At 58.7% G+C, this 22,205-nt stretch overlaps 2 protein-coding genes and 1 long non-coding RNA gene across 8 annotated transcripts; 1 reads left to right on the top strand and 2 right to left on the bottom strand.

Annotated features, from left to right (window-relative positions):
* Nucleotides 1–1,019: 1,019 nt before the first annotated feature.
* KLF8 (KLF transcription factor 8) lies at nucleotides 1,020–7,985 on the bottom strand. 6 transcript variants are annotated; one of them, XM_053989862.1, is made up of 5 exons: nucleotides 5,095–5,196; nucleotides 4,463–5,009; nucleotides 3,739–3,841; nucleotides 3,509–3,642; nucleotides 1,020–3,345 (listed from the first exon to the last, which is right to left on the bottom strand). In XM_053989862.1, the coding sequence occupies exons 1-5, from the start codon at nucleotides 5,170–5,172 to the stop codon at nucleotides 3,164–3,166; spliced, it is 1,044 nt and encodes a 347-aa protein (XP_053845837.1). In that variant the 5' UTR covers nucleotides 5,173–5,196; the 3' UTR covers nucleotides 1,020–3,163. The 6 variants fall into 6 exon arrangements, with proteins under 6 accessions (XP_053845837.1, XP_053845836.1, XP_053845838.1 ...); XM_053989861.1 differs by having other exon boundaries at nucleotides 1,022–3,345; nucleotides 3,739–3,865; XM_053989863.1 differs by lacking the exon at nucleotides 5,095–5,196 and adding an exon at nucleotides 7,915–7,985 and having other exon boundaries at nucleotides 1,023–3,345; nucleotides 3,739–3,865.
* Nucleotides 7,986–8,348: 363 nt separating this feature from the next.
* On the top strand, nucleotides 8,349–13,033 carry LOC128814235 (uncharacterized). Its single transcript, XR_008439312.1, has 3 exons — nucleotides 8,349–8,424; nucleotides 11,644–11,801; nucleotides 12,945–13,033. It is a non-coding gene; the product is annotated as an uncharacterized LOC128814235 (long non-coding RNA).
* Nucleotides 11,278–22,132, bottom strand: LOC128814234 (ras-related GTP-binding protein A). The gene is made up of 10 exons (XM_053989867.1): nucleotides 22,068–22,132; nucleotides 21,637–21,670; nucleotides 19,703–19,802; nucleotides 18,487–18,553; nucleotides 17,619–17,841; nucleotides 17,129–17,224; nucleotides 16,276–16,398; nucleotides 13,903–13,994; nucleotides 12,967–13,082; nucleotides 11,278–11,756 (listed from the first exon to the last, which is right to left on the bottom strand). The coding sequence occupies exons 2-10, from the start codon at nucleotides 21,661–21,663 to the stop codon at nucleotides 11,659–11,661; spliced, it is 942 nt and encodes a 313-aa protein (XP_053845842.1). The 5' UTR covers nucleotides 21,664–21,670; nucleotides 22,068–22,132; the 3' UTR covers nucleotides 11,278–11,658.
* Nucleotides 22,133–22,205: the final 73 nt, after the last annotated feature.

Genomic DNA, 22,205 nt, shown 5'->3' with positions numbered 1-22,205 from the left:
GTGGAACGTCCAGGTGCAGCCTTCCCACGAGCATTTTTAGGGCTTCTCACCCGTGCCAAGGGAGCACCGAGGGATCAGCGCTGCCACGGCGGCTCCCAGGCGCTCGGGGAAATTCCCAAAGAACGGGAATCCCTCGGCTCCTCCTCCAGCCGTCGCCCAGCGCGGGCCGCTGGCGCCCCCGGGTGCCCGATCGCCGCCACCGGGTCAGAGCAGCGCGGCCCGGCCGGGTTTGGGGTGCGAGCAGCGCCCACTGGGACCCGCCCCAGCAGCCCCCAGGCACTGCCGGGGTCCCAGCCCCACACAAGGACTGCGGGGCGCTGGGGGTGGGGCACCCCATGACCAGCCTGGGGAATGAAGGACAGGAGGGTCCCCCCGAGCATGGCTTTGCCTAGCAGCACCCCCAAAAGGGCGAGCACAGAGCCTAAGTGCCCCAAAGTGCCACCCTGAACGCTGCCACCTTAACACAGGGTGACAGCACCCCCAAAGAGTGCCCTGTCCCCACAAAGCGCACCTCCCGAGAGCCCCCCTGTGCCCCCAGAGGAAACCCCCCCAGGCCTGACACACACTGCCAGCACCATGTGCCCCCCAAGGGACCCCCAGTCTCTCGCTGGGGCTGCCAGCACCCCCAATGACACCCCTGAGGATGCCCACATGTCCGTGCAGGGGAGCCCCGGGGGTCCCAGGGCAGTGCTGAGGGTGACAAGGAGCCAGTTTGGGCAGGGGGTCCCCGTGGCAGCGTCATGCCGAGTCCCCCACGCGTGTCCCGGGACCCAGCGCGGGGTGGGGTTGGGGGTCCCACTGGCCGTGCTGCGGGTGGGGCTGTGCCTGGTACCCCCCGCGGAGGCCGGGCCGGGCCCTTTAAGAAGCTCCACCCTCGGCCGAGCCCAGGAGGCGCCGCAGGGCTTTTCAAAAGGTGACAGAATTCCCAAATCCTCCAAAAGTAGGATTTTTTCATTTCTGTAAGGAGTATTTTTATCTTTTTTTTTTTTGGAATTTTTCCTCTCTGGAATAGGACATCTTTCATGCAAAAACCCCAAAAAGCTTCAATTGAAGAATTTAGAGATTTTTTCCCTTAGTATTCCTTAGACTCCTACATCAGGATGATGAAGAGAGCTGGGATGAGGCTGGAGCCCTGTGGAACCCCAGTAATGACAGGTGGCAGGCAGGTGTCACCCCACTCTGTCATCCTCTGTGCCCAAGCCAGGAGGTAGTTGCTCCCCCATCCCATGTGTTTATCCAGCTGCAGCCTGGACATTTTGTCCAGAAGGACCCTGGGAGAGACAGGATCAAAAGCTTTGCTGGAGTCCGAGAAGATTCCATCTCCTGGCTTTCCTTGATCAGCCAGGTGGGATACCCTGTTGCAGAAGGAAATCAGGCTGGACAAGCAGGACTTTCCCCTCATGGAGCTGTGACCAATAACTGTGTTGTCCTCTAGGTGTTTTCCAATACTTCCCAGAATAATCTTTTCCATGATTTTACTGGGCACTGAAGTGAGTGTGACAGCTGTGGGTTCCGGGGTCCCCCTTCTTGCCCTTCTGGAAAATCAGGACAACTGTCCCCAGTTTCCAGCCAGCTGGGACCTCCTGGATTCCCAAGACCATTCAAAATCCTCAAGAGAGGCTTTGTGATGGTATCAGCAACTCTTTGGAGGATTCTCAGGTGAATGCCACCAGGTCCCATAGGGATTTGGAGGGATCCAGCTGGAGCAGGAGATCCTGCACAAGTTCATTCAAGATCATTCCTGCAGTCCTGCTCATCCAGCTCAGGGCACTGGAGCCCCTTGGTCCATCCTCTGGACACAGAATGCCTTGAACAGCCCTGTCCTCTTTGGGAGGTGATATCCTCACCCTGACCAGGCCAATCCATGGTATTTCTACAGTGCCTCTTGCTATTAATAGATTTGAACAAACATTCCCCACCTGGCAGCTTTCCAGCCACTCTGCCCCAGGCCTGCAGCTCAGGTGGGGTGGTTGTGGCAGGGACAGGTCCCAGCACTTCACCTGTGCCCAGACTCTCCCTCAGGCCACGGGGGTCAGGGACCACCTCAGGCCAGGAACAAGCTCTGCCCATGGCACACCCTGGCTGTCGGATGGGAAGCTGAGGAAAGGCACTTTCCCAAGCAGCTGTGAGTTGTTTTCAGGGCCCACAGGTCCCTGAAGTATCCCCCCAGCCCCTCCTCAAACCAGGTCCCCCATCCCCACAGAGCCGGGGCAAAAGCACCAGCTCAGAGGGAGTCTGGGAACTCCCTGCAGGGTCTGCCCTGAGCATGGGCGGTGTCATGGTCCCCATCACCCTTCCCACCATCCAACAGCTCAGAGCATCCAACCCCAAATCCTGACACCCTCCCAGCAACCAGGGGGGTTGGCTGGGGGGGATGAAGAAACACTCCTCAAAAACCATTATTAAAAAGCAAAGCATGTGGCCACAGCCGCTGGTTTAACTTAGAAACATTTCAAGTGGCCCAGAGTCTTCCAAAAAACCCGAGAGCTGCTGGCCCTCGTCCCCCCCACCCTGTCCCACCCCCTCGTAGAATTCCATAAAATAAAAGTTCCATGTTCCACAAAGTTTCCCTTTGTGTAGTGCTGATGGTCTTGTTTGTGGGTCACTGCTGGGTTGTGTTCCCCCCCCTTCTTGATTCCTCTTTTCCTCCTGGCTCTCAGTGCACCCAGCACTTCCCATGAAGCCCAGCACGTGCTGAGGGACAGACAGGGAGGTGATGTCCCTTCTCCTGCTGGGACAATCTGGGGATGGAGTGGGAATGGCCATCAGCTCCTCCACAGGGGCCCATCACCCCCCATCACCTGCCCTGTCCTTGCCACGGCTCCCAGGCACTGGGAGGGCAGGGGACAGGGAGCACATGGGGGACAACAACGGGCAGGAGGCTGGAGAGGCTGAGGCAGCTGCTGGGTGAATTCCAGGTGAGGAGTCAAGGAGCCTCCAGGCGAGGACAAACCCAGGAATAAAAACAGGTGGGAACAAGAGAGAAGGGGCAGCAGTCCAGAATCCATTGTTTGCCGTCCCGTGCCGTGCCAGCGGGGCTCCTGCAGCGGGCACGGCTCGGCTCCGGCGCTCTCGCAGTCCCCGCCCCGCCCCGCAGGAGCCGCGGGGTGTGGCTGGATGGAGGGAGGGAGGCGCCGCCGGCTCCCAGCGTGGCGGGCACCGCTCACATCATGACGTGCCGCCGGCGGTGCAGGGCCAGGTGGTCGGAGCGGGAGAAGCTGCGGTCGCAGTCCGAGCAGCGGAAGGGTTTGATGCCCGTGTGCTTGCGGAAGTGCCGGGTGAGCTCGTCCGAGCGGGCGAACTTCCAGGTGCAGCCTTCCCACGTGCATTTGTAGGGCTTCTCGCCTGTGCCAGGGGAGCACCGAGGGGTCAGCGCTGCCACAGGGAGCCCCCAAAGCCCTCACAGAAATTCCAAACGGGGAATCCCTCCACCCAGCGCTCCCAAAGGGCCACCCACGGACACAGCACCATCCCATGGGGGATCCAGGGACACCAATCCCACCCCTACCTGTGTGTATCCTCCGGTGGGCTTTGAGGTGGGAGCTTTTGGTGTAGACCTTATTGCAGCCCTCGAAGTCGCACTGGTGGATGCGCCGCTTCTTCAGGTCCGGGGAATCGGCTCTGGGGCCCCGCACCGCCGGCCTGCCAGGAGCAGACAGAGCTGGAGCCATGGCCCCGGAGCCCACGGGGGGTTCAGGGGCATAAAGGGTGGGGAGGCACAGGCAGGAGGAGACTCACTCTCTCTGCAGGTCCTGGAAAGGCGCTGGGCCACTCTCAGAGGCGCTGTCCTCGCTGTCGCTGTTCATGTCCATGGGGTACACGGAGCCAGGGTCCATTTTCACTGGAGGGGTCCGGGAAAGGAAAGCTTTAGAGCACAAAGAGGCAAGGGGTGAGCACAGAACAGAGACATCCCCAAAACACACACCCCACATCAGGGGTGCAGTGTTCTACCTGTCCCTGCGGTGCTCCAAGCACCGCCCATCCCTACAGAAAATCAAATCCAAGTGGGAAGATGGAGGACCCCCGAAGGGAGGAAATAACTTGGGGGCACCACTTTTGGCTGCCTGCTCCTGCCCAGAGCAGGGCAGATCCAGGTCCCCAACCCCAGATAAAGTGGAAAGCTGGGAATGTCCTGGGAAAGGGGATTGTGGGGGGCACAGGGAGCAGCTGAGCTGAAACCAGAGCTGCTGGCAGCAGGCAGCCAGTGGGAAGGGCAGGGCAGGCTGCCAGCAGCAGGATGGGTGGAGAACAGGCAGTGCCATGCCCTGTGTGTCCCTGCCCTCCCCATGTCCCCTGGGGGGCACAGGCTGGGGGCTGAGGGGCTTTGTATGGGAGTGGCACATGGTTGTGGCAGGGACACTCCACAGTGAAAAATGAGATTCCCTTCGAGGGTGCCCCTCCACGAGGCAGGACAGACACCCTCCACCCCTCAGATTCCAGGGTTCCCCCCAGGTGCCCTTACCAGACCCAGTGTTTTTGCCGTCCCCCCCGATGAGGGGCACAGTAATGGCGGTGACGCCGTCCGTGGGCACGGTGGTGTAGACGACGGGGAGGGACTGCACCACCACGGGGATGGTCTGCAGGTTGCCCATCTTGCTGGGCAGGTTGACGGAGGGGATGGTGTGGATGACGTGGAGGATCTGCTGCCCGCCGCTGCCCTGCGTGGAGGCCAGGATGGAGCCAGGTGAGAGGACAGCCGGGATGGCCGAGGTGGAGCTGAGGCCGGAGGGCGGGATGGACACGGTGCTGGGAGCGGGAAGCGGGGGAGCCACCAGCATGGGGGAAGACTGGACCGAGGTGGAGGGTGGTGGCAGCGGGGCCGAGGCCGGAGCCACTTTGGATTTATTGAGGGAGAGATCGACAGGCTCGGCCTGGGGCTGGCTGCAGTCGCTGGCCAGCAGCTCCTCGGGGGGCTCCGTCTTGATGTCGGCCAGCAGCACCGGTGGGTCGAGGGGGCCCTCAGCCAGCAGCGCCGACGAGCTCATGGCGGGCGTCGCCTTCCCCTGGCCCTACAAGAGACCCGCAGCCTGTGAGGCGCCAGGGAAACTGAGGCACGGGGCGGGGGCGAAGAGGGTTTTTTTAACGGGCTCTCACCAACCAACCGACCGGGGCGGCGCCTCGGGGCGGCTCCGCCGGGGCGTGGGGCCACCCGGGGGTCGCCGGGCCGGGCATGGCGGGGCCCGCCCGTGCCCTGAGGCGGGGCCGGGCCCGCCCGTCCCTCACGGACCCGCCCGGCCCCTCACGGCGGCAGCGGCGCGCGCCGAGGGCGGGAACCGCAGGCCCCGCCCCCCCGCCCGCGCCTTTGTGCCGGGCGGGCCCCGCCCCCCGCGGGCGGGGCTGCCGGGGGCGTATCCGCGCGCGGGGCGGTGGCGGCCCCGCCCCGCTCCCTCCCCCCGCCCCTTAAAGGGGCCGCACCCCCCCCCCCCCCCCCCGGCCCGCGCGCCCCCGCCCGGGGTCACTCACTCACTGACCCGCCGGGCTCCCACGCGTGTCCGCCGCGCTCGCTGCCCCCTCCCGCTGCCCGCAGCACCATCTCCCGGGCCGCGCCGGGCGAGGTGCGAACGGCCCCGCGGCTCCACCTGGGCTCGGCCGCGGGTGGAGCTTCTTAAAGGGCCCGGCCCGGCCCCCGCGGGAGGCACGGGGCACGGCCCCACCCGCGGCACGGCGGCGCTGCGCCCCCGCGGGACCGCGACACAACCGAGGGACAAGTGGGACCCCCAGCCCCACCGCACACCGCGCTGGGTACCGGGGCACGCGTGGGGGCAACCGGTACGGGGAAACCCCTGGCCGAACGAGCTCCTCGTCGCCCCCCGCACTGCCCCGGGACCCCTCCGGCGCTGCCCCGAGCCCCCCCGCACGTACCTGCCCACGCAGGGACCGTCCCCGCCCGCAGAGCCCCCACGCACCGGCCTCGCGCGGCGGCCCCGCCCCGCCACACCCAGCGCCGCGCCCCGCGCACACGGCCCGGCCCCGCCCGGGGGGGGCGGCGGCTACAGCGCACCACCGGCACCGAGCCCAAGGCACCGGCACCGAACCCTTCCGATACCGGCACCGAGCCCAAGGCACCGGCGCCGAACCCTTCCGATACCGGCACCGAGCCCAAGGCACCGGCGCCGAACCCCCCGCTGACACGCGGAGCCCCGAATTCACCGTCCCCATAAACCCGGGTCCCCCCAAAGCGCCTTCACACTCAGGGCAGGGATCCCCCACGAACCGCCACCCCCCGCAGCAAGGGACCCCTCCAACACACGCAGCGAGCCACGGAACCCCCAAACACAGCCCCCCACGAATCACCCCCGGATATAGCCGGGAGCCCCCCCAAACACACCCCAAAAAGAGCCAGAGACATCCCCCCTCCCCAGAACCCACCTCTTCGCCTCGGGACCCCCCGACACACAGAGCCCCCTCCAAGGGGGGTACACAGAGTACCCCCCCAAACAGAGACAGAGACCCCCTCCCCAGTACCCACGTATTGGGGGGATCCCCCAACACAAACAATCAGCCAGGGTTCCCCACCAAATATCCCCATAACCAGACAAGGACCCCCAAAACACCCCCCTCACACACTCACAAACTACCAGCGCCCCCAAAAAACCTCCACTCTCAGGCAGGGACCCCCACAGGCTCCCCCCAAATCTAGGGAACCCCAAAACACACCCCAACAATGAGAGACACCCATCAAACACCCCTCGCTCAGTCAGGGACCCCCTCCAACACATCCCCAGGTCCTCAAAGCAGCCCCGCCAGCCTGACCCCCCCAAAACACAGCGGGGGACACCCCCAGACAGACACCCAACTGCCCCCCGCACCTGGGGACTCAATGTCCCCCCAGAGCCCCCCAGGAGCAGCCCCTCACACACGGGGGCTCCCCACAAACAGGCTCATTGTGGGGGGGGGGGGGGGGGGATATGGGCACAAAAGCGATGCCCCGTCCTCCCCTACCCAAATTTGGGGATCTCTTGCACCCCAAAGCCCCCCGGGGGTAGGGGATGCGGCGTGGGGCAGCTAAGTGGGCGGGGGGGGGCTCGTTGCCTCCCAAATTCCACCTCTGCTGACCCCCCCCCCCTTTATGGGTGAACTGAATTCCTCCGTCCTCAGCCTGGTGCACCCAAACCCAGCCAGGGGTGTGGGCTGGGGGCTCGGGGTGTCCCGCTTCAAACCCACATATCTGGGGGTGCTGTGCACCCCTGCCAACACTTTCTGTCCCCCACACCCCGGGAATCATTAGTGTTAGTGCCCCCCCTTTTTGGCCCTAAACAGCTTAAGGAGGCATTTCAGGTGACCTTGCGCTGGGAGGGGAGGGGGAGCGTGGGAAAACGCCCTCCACAGCTTCCCCCACCGCTTTGTCCCCTCCGTGTCCCCACCCCCTCCCCCCGCTGCGTGTCCCCCACCCGTGGGCGTGGGGGGGTCACACCCCGCCGCCGCCGCCACACCCCCCCGTGGAATTTCCTCCGCGCTCCACCCTCCGCCGGGGCCGTTCGGGACACGGCGGGGGGAGCACGGAGAGCACACAGAGGGGGGACACCCGGGGGGTGGGGGGGGGAGCGGGGGGCAGGAGGGGGCCGGAGCACAAACGGGGTCTGGCCCTTTAAGAGCAAAGGGCGTGGGAGGAGGAGGGAAGGGCGGGGCCGCCGCCCGGTGTGACCTCCCAGCCGCGGGGGGGCGCCCTCCCCGGAAGCGCGCGCGGCGCACGGGGTGGGGGGGGACGCCCCACGCGCGACCCCCGCGTGAGGGGGCGAGGGGGGACGGGAGGCCTGAAGGGGCGCGGGGGGTGGGACCCTCCCTCTCCATCCCTCCCCTCCCCTCCCCTCCCTCCCTCCCTCTCCCCTCGCCGGAACCCGCGCTCCCATCCCCACCCCCAGGCCCCTCAGACTCCCCACGCGCGCCCCCCCCCGCGCCCCCGGCCCCACGCACCGTCCCCCGCGCCTCCTCCGAGCGCATCCCCGGCCGCCGCCGCCGCCGCCGCTGCCCCCGGGGCGGTGCCGGGTGGGGCGGGGTGGGGCCCCCACGGGCGGGGAGAGGCCGCGTGGGGCGGAGCTCCCCTCCCCCACCCTCTTTTTTTTGGGGTGGGGGTGCCCCGCCCTTGAGATTACATCATCGGCAGCCAATGGGCGGCTCCCCTCACATCCGGCGTTGCCATGGGAACGTGCAGGATTTGTGGGAGGGGGGGTGGACCCCAACTTGCTCCCACCCCCCCACACGGAGTGCACCCCAAAACCGGGGCAGGGGGGTGCTGGAGGGCTCAGACCTGGGGAACTTGTGGCAGTGATGAGGGGGAGCAGAGACCCCCCCCACTTTTGGGGTCCTGGGGTTTTCCTGCACCTCCATCCACAGGTGCTGGGAGCAACCCCAAATCCGAGCACCCGCGGGGTCCCCGGCGGGCACTGCCTGCACTCCCCCCAGTCTCTGCCTCCCGAGCCTCAGGTAAGCCCCCCAAATATATGGGGTACCCCCTCAGCACCCCAGCGGGGTCCCCCAGGGTGGCAGGGTCCTGGCAGAGTTGGGGGAGCTGCTTCAGGGGGCTGCACCCCTGGCCCCTTCTGGGGGGGGTCTGGGGGTCTCGGGGAGCCCCTGGCCTGGGATGGAACTGCCAGTGGGAATCCACCCCCCACTCATCCCCCGCTCCCTAAATCCCACTGGTTTTCCAGCCTCTCGTCCCAAAGGGACGTGGCTGCTCCCAGTGCTGTGTCCCCAGCCTCGGGGTGTCCCCAGCCTCAGGGTGTCCCCAGATCCCCACCCTGTGCTGAGTTTGCTGGGGCAGGCCCAGCCCGGGTTAATCACCCTATAACCCCCCAGAGGCAGGAGCCCCACCCCCAGCCCTGACCCAGCTCATCCCCAGGGATGGGAAATCCTGCGGATGGGGATTCAGCCAGGTGTCCCCTACTCACAATGTCCCTGCCAGGGGTGACTCGAGGAGCAGGTAATGGCCACCAAGGCGGTGACCTTGGCACACACAGAGCTCATTCAGGGGTGAGGAGGGCCCCCCGTGTGCCCCCCACTTCTGCCAAGCCACCACACCAGAACCAGCACCAAACTGACCTTGATTTGGCAAAGAAAACCCTTCCCCTCCCCAGGAAACACCAGGGAAGCACCAGGACAGGCTCAGGTAGAGACCAATGTCCCCTGGGGACGTTCTGGTCCCCTTTTGGGGACCAGAAAAGCTTTTGGGGGATGAGTGGGCCCTGCACGCAAAGGCTCCCCTGCCCCAATGTCACCAAGCTGAAGGACCAGCAGCAGGCACAGGTGACCTCCGAACAAACACAGAAGAAAGGGGGGAGCAGGGCAGGGGTTCCCCCCAAGGTCCCCTCTCCTGCTCCCCAAGGATTGATTTGGGCAGGGAATGATGCAGATGCTCCTCACGAGGTGTCCACAAGGCACAATTCAGCAGTGACAGTTCAGGGTGACTTTGGAGAATCCATGACCCCCTGGATGTGTTGGAGGAGCTGGTTCCAGCTGGAGAGCAGCGTGTGACCACCACTGCCCCATGTCCATCCCCCCCAGCAGCTCCAGGGGACAATTCTGTGCCACAAAGGAGGAAAAACAAGTGGAAGCACCCCCAGGGAGACCCTCAGGAGTTCTTGACCCTACACAGCTCATCCTGGGAGAAACACCCTGGGGCTGACCCCACTGGAGCCATCCATGCTCCAAGGCAAGAAAGAAATGGTCAAAAAATCTGGAAGTAGCTCCAAGACAGCCTCAGGGAGCACAGCCTGTCCCAGGGAAACTCACCCCAGGCCCCAGAGCAGCTCCAAGGGGAAAAGAACTGGGCCAAGGGGGGATTTATTCAGGATCTTAGTGACACATGGCATCAAGTTTCTCCTCATTTCAAGGTCAAGTGGTGAAGGAAAAGGCTGGAACACGGCCACCTCATCCAGGTTTGGGATGATGTTTGTGTGAGAAACACCTGGAGCAGGCATCGTTTTTTTTTTTTTTCCTGAGGGAAGGAGCTGCCAGAGAAAGTGGGAAGAGTTTTCCTACCAGAGGGTGGAATGAGGGTGATGAGCCTGATCTCCCAAACCTCGCTGCTTGGAATGGAAGGAGCCAGAGCAGCTACCAACCCCAAAAAGGCCTGGGATCTGCTTTGGGAAGGGACAAAGGACACACCTCGGTGCTATCGGAGCAGGCAGGGCAGGGTCTGACACAGGCACCTGTGTTTGTCACAGGCTGTCACTCGATGAGCACAGTGGCATCTTGGCCACAGCAAAAGGACCAGGCTAATTCCCACAGAGGCCCCAGACCCATGCACTTCAGGAAAAGGGATTTGGAGCGGGAGAACAGCAGAACTTTACCCCAACCCCCACTGGGTCACTTTCCCAGGAGCTCCAGCTCAGGATTTGGCTACTGACAGCTCTGGCCACTTGTCCCTCACAGCTCTTTGTCACCTGCCCCACACTCCACATTCCCCCTTTGGCATGATCCCACTTCCATGTGCTGCTGTGGTTTATTCCCTAAGGAAACCCAGGGCAGCTCCAGTCACCATGGCAATGAGCAGCATTCCCACCGTCCCTCCTTCCCGGCTCCCAGAAATTGCCCAAAGCTCCTGCAACTGTGGCCTCTCCTGCTCTCCTGAAGCCCTTCCCAGTGGGATGGGATATTCCAGAGGCTCCAACACCCACATGCTCTTGCTCCGAGGCAGGGTTGCAATGTGGGAAGCTGTGACATTCCCAGCAGGGTCTGATCCCAGCCACGGAGCAGCTCCACGGGAGAACAGCAGCTGTGCCAGGGCTGTTCCACGATTCCCACTCCAGGTATTCCACACCTGCACCCCAGCGAGCACAACCTGGGCCACGTGCCCGGCCCATTCCCAGCTCTGCAGGGGCTCCTTGGGAACAGCTCCTCTCCCACGGGGACGCTTCCCATTGGAACTCCCCAGCCCGAGGCACAGCAGCTGCCGGGTGGGCGGTGCGAGACGCGGGTGTTGAATTCGGGAGGATGGAGTGGGGCTGGGAGCTCTTGTGCAGAGCCCCCAGGTTCTCCGGCCCTTTTAGCTCCTCGTTCCCACTCCTGGACTCACCCCCGTGGATTTCTCCCTTCCCAGTGGGTGTGTGGGCAGGGATACAGGCACGGAGGCACCACACCCTTTTTTACACAGTAATTTGATGCAGCAAGAGAGAATAAAGGGAGGGAGATGCTGCCAAGCAATTCCCAGTGAAACTCTGGAATGGCTTTCAGCCAAATCCCCCCAAAACCACTAATGGAGCCATGCAGCTCCTACAGCTCCTGCTTCCCAAAGCTGCCCTGGGATTTGGGAGAAAGCAAAGCCACTTTGCAAAGCTCTCAGATCTGAAATCCCTGGTAGCAAAAATTTATTTCCATGACCAAAGATGAGGAGAAATTTATAAACTTATTCTAGCAACCATTCAAGGAAACAGTAAATATCCCATCAGTCGGCAGCCAGGCATCCACCAGGGCTCTGCCACACCCCCTGCGGGCACATCGCCTGTCCTGCTCCTTCCCCACCCTCCCGCGCCAGGGAATTCCGGGAAGGTCCACAGTGGATCCAGCCAGCCTCCAGCTCTAGTGTCCAACGTGATAAGGAGAAAAAACAAGCAGCACACTAATTTCAAAGCCCAACAAACACATGGACAGTGTTAGATTCTCCTAAAAAGAAGTAGTCCTGATCTGTTTTTTCTCCCCCCAAAGCCCCAGTGCCTGGGATCAGCGCATAAGCAGGCTGTGCTTTGGTCCATCCACCCTCTCCAGCTTCTCAAAGTGTTTCCTGGCATTCCGGATGTTGATCAGCGTGGCCGCAGAAGCTGTGACGGAAAAGGAACAGGGGAGATAAAAAGAAGTTAAAAAGGGTGAGAGTCACCACGGCCTCAGGGCTGCCTGGCTCCAACAGCTCTGTCTGCAGGGGCTGGGGGCATCCTGCTGCTCACAAGCCAGGCAAAATCCACAGTGGGATTTTGGGCTGGGCAAAACTTAGGGTGGGAAGGGCTGGGTAAAATTTCATGTGAGATGGTCTGGGCAAGGTTTAAGTGGGATGGTCTGGGTAGAATTCAGTGGGGGAAGATCTGGGATTTAATGTGGGAAGGTCTGGGCAAAATTTCAAGTGGGATGGATAAAAATTAAGCATGGGAAGGTCTGGGCAAAATTCAGCATGGAATGGTCTGAGTAAAATTTAATGTGGGAAGGCCTGGGCAAAGTTTAGTGTTGGATGGTCTGGGCAAATTTTATGTGGGATGGTCAGCTGATCCCAGAAGAACGTGAGGAAAAGCCTCTCCCAGGCAGAGCTGCTCATCCCAGAGCTGCTCCCCAGCCCAGCAATGCCCAGCTGGTGCCTCACTGTCAGGGATCCCCCACTGTCCCTAATTCCCCAAGTGAGGAGGGCAGGGAAACCACAGCAGGAGGCCTGATGAGTACTGTGCAGTGTCCCTGGAGCCCCTGAGCTCCCAGCAGGAATTCCAAGAGCTGTGTAAACAGGGATCTGCTCCCAGGGGCTGCGGGCTAGCAGTGCTGCAGCTCCTCCTTGGGATAAATAGAGGCTGCTAAAATTAGAGCCTGTCCACCCGAGACAGCCCAGGCAGCCAGAGCAACACCCAAACATGAGCCAGCTCTGCTTCCTCCCCAAAAATCACTGGGGCTGCCAGCTCCCAACTGCCCAAAATAGGCTTTGGGCACGACCTGCTCAGCCAGGTCTGGTTTGGTGGCTCCCTGTGGCAGCAGCACCAGCTCAGCTGTGCCACCACCTCTGCAGGGTTCTGCTCACACTCAATCCCTCTCTCTTAATCAGTTCTGTAATTAAAAACTCATTTTCCAAGAGAAACATGGTTTAAACTGGACTAATTCCACTTTTTTTGAGGTTTTTCTGTTTTGTTTGGGTTGTGGTTTTTTTGTTTGTTTGGTTTTTTTTTTTGTTTTTGTTTTTTTTTTTGGGTTTTTTTTGGTTTTTTTTGGTTTTTTTTTTTTGTTTTTGTTTTGTTTTTTTTTTTTGTCCCAAGCAGGTTTCTCTTGGCTCTAACTTACGTATGGAGGGGTCTGACATGACCACCATCACGTAGGTGTTGGATGTGAAGATGTCAATGAAAGCAGCAAAATTTGAGTTCCTGACCTCCATGCTCTGGAAAGAAGCTGCCAGCTTACTGAAAAACAAGGAAATAAAGGGGAAAAAAAAGAGTGAATGAAGAGCTTTTGTGCCCACATGGCCAAAATCCCTGATCTGAGCTGTTTGGAACAAGGAGGAGCTGGAATTCCCACTTGGCAAGGTGTGGTTACAGCAGGGCTTTGGCTGGGCTTGGTTTTAAAAACTAATTCCTCAGTTTGGGGCCAAATGAGAACAATATCGGTTGATTGTGCATTGAATGAAGGAAATTCCACACACAAGCCCCTTGACCAGGCCTGCTCCCTATGGATACCAGGGCTCAGCCATTCCCAGCTGGACACTCTGAATGAGCAGCAGAAAACAGGCATAAAATGGGAATATCTGGAGACATCTGAAATCTGTAGACCCCCCCAGAAACTTCTCCATTTTATCCAGCTCCACACACCCTCAGAATTAACCTGGCAGTGGAGCCTGAGGGCTGTGCAAAGCCAAGCTTCCCGGTTTTCCACTGAAAATAGGGATAAACACTGTCTGCAAGCCCTGTCCTCCCCAGGCAGCCCTGTGGGCCTGGGCTGGAGCAGAGCTCTCCATTCCCAGTTTCCAAGAGAAACACTTCTGATACTTCTGCCCTGGAATTCCTCTGCCTTGATCCAGGAGAAAGAGGCCTGGAATAAAACAGCACCAAAGCTCTCCCACCATGAGCAAAGGAGGAGTTAAATTAACATCTAATGATTTGTGTTCCAGCAATAATCCACCCTGGCATTCCAGCTGCTGAGGAGTGGGACTGGGATTCTCTGGAAAGCCCTCTGGAAAAAGCTGGAATAGCCCTGATCTCCCCAGTGCTGATGGGAGCAGCTCACCTGCAGCTCAGCTTGAACTGTTTGATGATGTTGCTGATCTTCTCAAACCTGTGCACATCCCGCTGCTCCTTGCACTGATAGTGAGAAATCACCTGGAGAAGGGGCACAGCCAGTCAGGGATTCCAGCACAGCTCTCCCACAGCAGTTCTGGGAATGGCTGGGAAGCAGGGCAGGGATCCCCTCTGCCTTTGGCTGACTGGATCTTGGGAAATGTTTACAGAAATTCTTGTGAGGCTTTTGTGGAGAAACTCAGTGACAGGATCAGCACACAAAGGATGGCACAGATCTGCCAGGTGACACCACTGTCCCCTGAGGCCTGAGGGCTTCACCTCAGCAGCAATTTAAATCTTGATCCCAAAATAGGTGGAAGCAGAGTAAAAAAATGTGTCCATCACCTCAGGAATGGGCCGAGTGCTGTGAGGGATTTTCCCTCCTAAGGTGCTGCTGGGATATTCCCCATCCTGCACAGGCAGTGATCCCAAAGCCAAATCAAGCTGTTCCTCCCTAAGAAAAGCAGCTCAAAGGCAGCTGGTTCCTTGGGAATTCCTTCTCCATGACTTCAGTCAGAGCAGAGGGAGCAGCTCTGAGTGCCTGGATGCCAGCACCCAGAGGATCTGAAGGGCTTTAGGAACCCTTGAAAACATCTCCATAAACATTCCCACCAAGCTCGTGGCCCCAGCCCTTTACTCCTCAGCCACATGGAGTGAGAGCTGCATTTCCTGCCCAAACAGCTCCATCCCCACGGCAAACCTAAAAGGAACCTCTTCAAAACCTTAGGCCAGCTGCTTTGAACTCTTCACAATCCCAAAATCAGCTCTCACTGGACGTGTCAGGAGCCCTTGCACAGGGATGTGAAACTGCTCTATTTAGGGAGTCACATTTAACAGGTTTTTTAGGGTTTTTTTCCCTTAACCACCTTAAACCCATCACTTTTTAAGCTTGCCCAAATTTGCACAAGCACAGCTTTAGCCCCATTCAAGACTTGCAGTTCCCAGTATTCAATTTCCTTCCTAAACTTCCCAGAGGAGGTTTCTTCACTACAATTTAAACACAATTTCAGAATAAAGTTTTCAGAATAAGATTTCCCAAAGAGATTTTCACAGGAAGATTTCCCTTCAAGAGAAGAGAGCCCTGGGAATGTTTAAATATATGAAAAAAGGGAGAAGTTTTGTAAGAAGTCACCATTGCACTTAAATTAAACACACACTTTTTGTAGCAAAGATAATTTCTTTCAGTTAAAAATGTCTTTGTAACAATCACACTGTCACACACCCCAAGGTGGAACTATTCATTATCTCCAAAAGGTCAAAAAGCAGAACTTGCCAGGCATGGCGAGTGTTTGTTTCTGATAGTTTAAGGAGGGAAAAAAGTCATGGCTCCTTTCCCAAATTCCCTCCATCATTTCCAAATCACCAGCAAGGAAAACACTCCAAATAATTCAAGTATTTCCTTCAGCTCAGCAAGAGTTTGGTGTGAAGTGTGAAGAGCCCAGCCCAGCAATCAGGAATATGGACAAGTACCGAGAGTGGTTTCATCCAGCACCTCTGCAGAGGGATTGGGAGCACAAGGACCTGGAAAAGCATCACATCATAGCTGAGCCCCCATCCATGCTCTGGATTTGCAGAACATCAAAAATCAAAAGATATCAGGTCCAGCTCAAATGCCCCAGCAGGAGGAAGTGAAAAGGTTTGGTTGTGAAGCTACAAAAGGTTCCTGCCCTGTGCAGAGGGGGATTCTCAGAGCAGTCCCACACAATGGGGACATGAAACACTCCCAGAGTCTGCAAGAGGAAACTCCAACCAAACCTCAGCTCAGCTGCTGCAGGGGGAATTTTGGAATGGTCCTGTGGGCCACAGGGTCCCAGTGGCTGCTTTCAGAATCCCAAGGCCTGGATCAGGGCATTCTGCACTGGGGCTGGCACCTCCCAACTCCATGGAATCCCACAATGGATTGTGGGAAGGACCTCAAAACTCATCCAGTTCCAACCTGACATTTACACTGTCCCAGGCTGCTCCAAGCCCCAGTGTCCAACCTGGCCTTAGGCACTGCCAGGGATGCAGGGGCAACCACAGCTGCTCTGGGAATTCCATCCCAGTCCCTCCCCACCCTCCCAGCCAGGAATTCCTAATTCCCAAGATCCCATCCATCCCTGCCCTGTGGCAGTGGGAGCCATTCCCTGTGTCCTGTCCCCCCATGCCCTGTCCCCAGTCCCTCTCCAGCTCTCCTGGAGCCCCTCAGGCCCTGGCAGGGGCTCTGAGCTCTCCCTGGAGCTTCTCTTCTCCAAGTGAGCACCCCCAGCTCTCCCAGCCAGGCTTCAGAGCAGAGGGGAGGAAAAGGGAGGCTCCACCCAGGGAATCCATCCCAGGAACTCACCAGGAACGTGGCTCTCTCAAACAGCAGCACCTCGTCTGCCTCGATGATCTGAGCAAAGTTCCTCAGGTTCATCTCCAGCTGCTGCACGTTGGGGATCAGCTGATAGACAATGCTGGACCAGGCCTGGACATGGAGACACAGGAAGGTCCCATCAGCTCCCTGTGAGAGATGTGCTCCCAGAGGGATTTTTGGCACTCCTGGGTGCTGACAGCCTGGGTAAGGCTGAGAAGCTTCTCTGCCCTCCGTGCCGAGGTTCCAGAGGGAGCCCAGATCTGAAGAGACCTTTCCCTGGCTCCAGTTCTTCTCCAGCAGGCACAGAAACTACAGTGCTGTTGAACAGACTTAAATCATCCCTGCTTTAAGTTGGGAATGCTTCTGTCTCCTTCTCCCACTCGAGTTCACAGAGATTTTTAATCCTGAGCAAGGTCAGCATGCAGATGGACACTTGGCAGCTCATCCCTGACCCAAAGTTCCACCTTATCCCAACAGGCCAGGAAAAAGCCCAGGAGGGACTGGGGGATGCTGGGATCAACATTTGTGCTCATCCACACTCAGATTTTCCAAGCTCAGCCTCCCCTCCCTGCCCAGTTGCTGACTCAGGTGTGGGGCAGTGCCCAAACTCCCCCTTCTCAAGAACCAGGGGGATATTTGGGATGCCTGTCTGCCAAGTTCCTGGTATCTACCACAGGCTCCTGAATATTTAAAATTAATTAATTAAACCTAGGATTAATTTCACTGACATCCTGCAGAAGCAGCTGCTGCAGAGCTGAACACACCAGCAGCAGCTCCAAGGACCCTCCTCCTGCTCTTGCTCCCAGTGGGAAGGCAGATGTGGAGAGGAAGCTGCACCAACCTTGTAAAGTGTCTCATCCCAGATGGAAGTTCTGAAACAAACACATTCCAAGGGTCGGGAAAGGCGCTTCAAGTCTTCCTCGCGCTCCTTAAAAATCTGGGGAACAAAGAAAGTTTAGGGGTTGAGTGTAAATGCTCCTGTGGTTGCTGTATGGATTTATGAGATGAGTTTCACATGGATCTCTGGGATACTGCACGGGAGACTGGCCAGGAACCCTCCCAGGGATGTCTTGCTGCAGAATCCCAAAATTGTTTGGGTTGGCAGGAGCTGAGGTGTGCTCTGGAACCAGGCATGAAAGGCTTTTCTTGTCCCTAAAAATCAGCACTGCTGTTCTCCACTGGATTCTAGGATGACACACTTTAAAAGAAGGCAGGAAAAGCTCTGAGAACATCTGAGAAAGCCTTCAAGGAACAGCCCTGAGGGGCTGCCTTTGAGCTGTGACCCACATGGCACAAGGGATGTGTTTCCATGGCAACTGCCAGCTCCTCACCAGATCCCGCTGGTCCTCCTGCACCAAGTCCATCTTGTGCACCAGGCAGAAGATCTTGGCATCGGGGGAGTTCTGGAGAATGGCCTCCAGGCAGGACTGGTAGTAGTGCATGTCCTTCTCCAGCTCCCTGCTCTCCACGTCGAACACGTAGATCAGCACCTCCACGTTGCGGAAGATGTTGTCCCTCTGGCTGGTGAAGTAGTTCTCCATGAAGGTGTCCTGGCTGAGGGAGCAGAGCATGAGACTCCCTTTAGAGCAGCTCTTGCCTGGCACGCTGGGTTTGTGGGACACTCCTCCTGCCAGGCAGGCAAGGCTGGGATTTGGAACTGCAGCCCCCACTCGGGAGGCCAGGCTGGAGCTGCATGCCCTGGGCATTCCCAAGGAAAGCTGGATGCTCCTGGAGAGCATCAGCCCCCAGTCCCACAGGAAGCTGAAGCTTCCCTCGTGTCCTGCTGCTTCTGGCCCCAGGCTGGCTTTAAGGAGCCATTTGTGAAACCCCACAGCAGCAGGAAGAGGTGAAATGTGGCCCAAAGCATCAGTACAGCCTTAAATCCCAGGATTTAAATCTCCTTTAACTCTGGCTGAACATGACTGAGATGATCCAGAGGCCATGGAACTGAGGAGGGGACAGCATTCCTGGAAAAAAGCTGCTTCCAGGAGCCACAGGATCAACCTCCAGCATGGCCTCTCTGCACAAATCCCACCTGGATGGAGCTGGAGTGAGCAATTCCAGCACCACAGGACAGCAGAAGGAGTGTTCCCTTGGCACCACCTCATCCCAGGGGGAGGAGAATCCACTCTGTTCCATCCCTGATTCCCCAGAGCCTCCCCCAAAGGCTAGGAAAGGCCAGCAATAATCAGTACCTACCCTCCACAGTCCCACAGGTTCAACACCAGGTTTCCCAGGAATCTGACGTGGGAATGCTCCACGTCAACTGCAAAGAAACAGCAGGAGCTCACTGACTGTACCACACACCCAGGGCAGAGGGTGGGCAGCCAAAAATCATGGAAATCAGCATCAAATCATGGAATGGCTTGGGCTGGAAGGGATTAAAGCCCTCATTCCAGCCCCTGCCACCTTCCACTATCCCAGGTTGCTGCAAGCCCCATCCAGCCTGGCCCTGGAGACCTCCAGGGATGGGCATTCCTCACAAAGCAGCCCCAGTTTTAAAATCCCACCAAAACACCATTTCCCAGAGGAATTCAGGCCTCCCTGCCCACTGCTCTCCTGAGAAGTGCAGCAAGTGTTCCCCTTCACTCACACATTCCCTGTTCCTTTGGATGTTGTAGGAATGACTCTGCAGGGCTTTAAGCCATCCTTAACAAAATAAACCAGGAACACAGGGAATGTAAACTTCAGGAGGAGGCCAAATTCATGGCAAAGAGGAAATGTACACCAATCCCTGACATTTAATCCTCACAGGCCCTTCCCAGTGAGAAGCACCAGATCCCAACAACTCATCCACCTCTCCCAGAGGAATCACTTCTTGCTCTTTCCCAACAAAGGCTTTGGAAAGGGAAAAAGGAAAGGCATTCATTAAGCCCAGTGTATCATTCTGCCAAAACCACAGGGGCATTGCAGGATCCCTGTGCTGGAGATCCCTGGATACAGCAGGAATGTTCCACCAACACAGAGGAGGCTCTGACAGGTGCAGCTGTACCAAAGACTGCTTCCTGATCCCCAAAAAAGGGAGTTAAGGATAAAAGTTGAACAATGAAGCAGCAAAGAAAAGGGAGTTAAGGCCAAAAGTTGAACAATAAAGCAGCAAAGGCTGCTTCCTGATCCCAAAAAATGGAGTTAAGGCTAAAAGTTGAACAATAAAGCAGCAAAGGCTGCTTCCTGATCCCCCCCAAAAAAGGAGTTAAGGATAAAAGCTGAACAATAAAGCTGCAAAGCCAATCCCAGTGCTGCCTTTCCCTTCCCTCCACTTCCTGCCTGTCCCAGGCTGATCCCGGCAGGGTGTGGCAGCTGGGAGGACCTGCAGGGACACACCCGACCCAGGGATCGCTGTAGGGAAGGGCCCCGACCCTCTAAGGAGGGGGTTGGACCCCTGGATGTGGGAATGGGGCCGGCAGTTCCTTACTCGTGGCCCCCAGGCGCCGCGTGTCCCGGGCGATGTAGTTGGCAAAGATAATGGATCTCATGCTGGTCTTCCCAGACCCACTTTTACCCATCAGCAGCACCTGCACAGGGGGAAAGAAGGAAAAATGAGCTCCCACAGAGCACCGAGTCCTTCCCAGCTCCCTTGAGCTGACATCTTACTGCCAAAGGCACTGAACACAGCACAGCTGGGAATGCACCAGGAGAGAGGCAGAGAGGAGCACGAGGGAAGCAGGACAGACATCCCAACCACTCCTGGTTGTCCCTGGGCCACGGTCATCCCACCTCCCTGCTGTCCATGGTGACAGGGCCATGGTCACATTGAACTCTTTTCTTCAAAAACATGGACAGGACTTGGGAAAAGCAGGAGCTGCCTCCCCATTCCCAGCCCCTCCCACCTGATGGCTTTGGTAGCACCAAAGGATTTTGAAGATGAGGAACAGCTTTGTCTCAACCCTCCAGAACAAAAACAACCCCTCAGCTCCTGGTTTTCCACCACAAACACTCTGTCCTAACCAGACAGGGGTGGGAGGGACCTTAAAGACCTTCTAACACTGCTCTTCCCACAACATGATTGGTTTTCTTTTCCCCAAATACCAGGGACATTCTCAGTTTCAGGTGACAGAAGAAAAAAAAAAAAAAAAAAAGGGAAAAGCAGGTGAGACAACCCAGGTCAGGGTCAACAGAGCAGGGGAGACCCCTTATGGCTCCAGTGACACCTCTCCAGAGGAGACTCTTAGCTCTATGATGCCCCATCCCTGCAGACCTCAGGGGAAATGAGAGGCAGCCAAAAAGTAGGGAATGCAGGGGGTGGGGATGAGGGGATACAGTCACACCAGGCAAGGCTTTACATTGTGATCTAAAAATAAAAATTAAACAAAACAAACCCATCAGTGGCAGCCAATACAGCCTTGCTCACAAAACCCAGCTGTTAAACAAGTCACAAAGTCAAATCCAGCTCCTGGCAGCAGCCCTGCAAGTCTGCCATCCAGGAGGGATTTCAGGAGAACAGCCGAGTGAATGCCTGCTCAGCCTCCCCTCCCCTGGAGAGCAGGGCAGGAGCTGCCACCGCCTCGCACAAAAGCAAGGCAGAACTCCCCAGTCCTGTGTGCTCGGGTCATCCCTGCAGCAGCTCCGGGCTGGGGGCACCCTGGCCAAAGGGAAGGCTCCAGGACTGGCAACAAGGAGTGCTCCTGGCCATTCCACATCCAGGAGGGCGGGGGAGGCCACCCTGGATGTTGCTCTGTCCTGTCCTGCCCCCTGAGCTGATCCCAGAGAACAGCCAAGCTCTTATTTCACAGCACCAGCACAAAATCCCAAGCAGAAACTTGATCCCACTCTGAGGCATGGCCCAATCAAGCCCCAATTCCCAAAGTTTAGGCTGCAGAGGCCTTGCAAAGGGGTCAGACAGCAGCATGGAGAGCCAGGCAGGGAACCCAGCCCTACCTCACCACGGAAAAGCAGCCAGATATTCCTTTAAGAGCTCTGGCTGTGCTCCTGCTGGGATACACCCCCACCCCTGCGATGCCCAGAGCTGCTGCTCCTTCCCCACTGTTAAATGTCATCCTCCCGGGAGCCCCGAGGGGATTCGGGGCTCCTGGGACACCTCAGGAGGGTGGCCCAGGGCCAGGGGAGGGACAGGAGCAGATCCTCCTCCCTGAGCACAGGGTTTTGCAGAGGGTTTTGCAAGAGCGCCAGCAGCACCCGGGGAACAGCAACTACTGGGGAAGGCTTTGCAGGAACCCAGCCCATCCAGGCCAGGATTAAACCCGGCTTTAACGCCTGGCACTTCCAGCAGAGGATGCAGCACTGACTCCAAGAGACACCAGAGCCCCAGCCCGAGGGGTGGATACAACAAACGGTGTTCCTGGATGGGGATGGGGAAGGAAAACACAGGATCCTCCTCCCCGTGCTTACCTTTTTCTTCATGGCTGTGCTTGGCATCACACACCTGCAGAGAGAAGCCCACCTTGGATCGCTGCTTCCCACACGCACAGGCTCCGCTCGCCAATCCCAATGCCAGTGCCAATGCCACCCCCGGTACTGGGGAAGCGCTGACACAGCCCCAGCTCCCCTCCCCCTGCTCCGGGCCATGGGGAACTCCCACTGCCGCCGGGAAACCGCCGGCGTTCCCGAAACCAACCGGCCCGGCTGGGATCGTTGCGGCCGGGCCAGCAGTCCCTGCGCAGCCCCTTCCCCGGCATGTTCCGCAGCCCCCTTCCCTCGGGATTCCCCGCAGCCCCTTCTCCTGGGATATCCTTCCATTCCCTCGGGATTCCCCGCAGCCCCATCCCCGCCATTCCCTCAGGACGCTCCGCAGCCGGCCCGGACCCCGCGCCCCCCGGTACCTCCGGCGGCTCGGAGGGCGCTGCCGGCGCGAGCCCCGGCAGGCCGGGCGGTCGGGGCGGCGCGGGGGCGGTGGCGGTGCCCGGCTCGGCGGGCCGAGGCGCTGGCCGGGGCTGCCCGGGCCTGTGGCGGTGCCCCCG

This window comes from Vidua macroura, chromosome 14 (genome assembly GCF_024509145.1).
Source record: "Vidua macroura isolate BioBank_ID:100142 chromosome 14, ASM2450914v1, whole genome shotgun sequence".
Lineage (NCBI taxonomy): Eukaryota > Metazoa > Chordata > Aves > Passeriformes > Viduidae > Vidua > Vidua macroura.
This window is presented reverse-complemented; position numbering and strand designations above follow the sequence as displayed.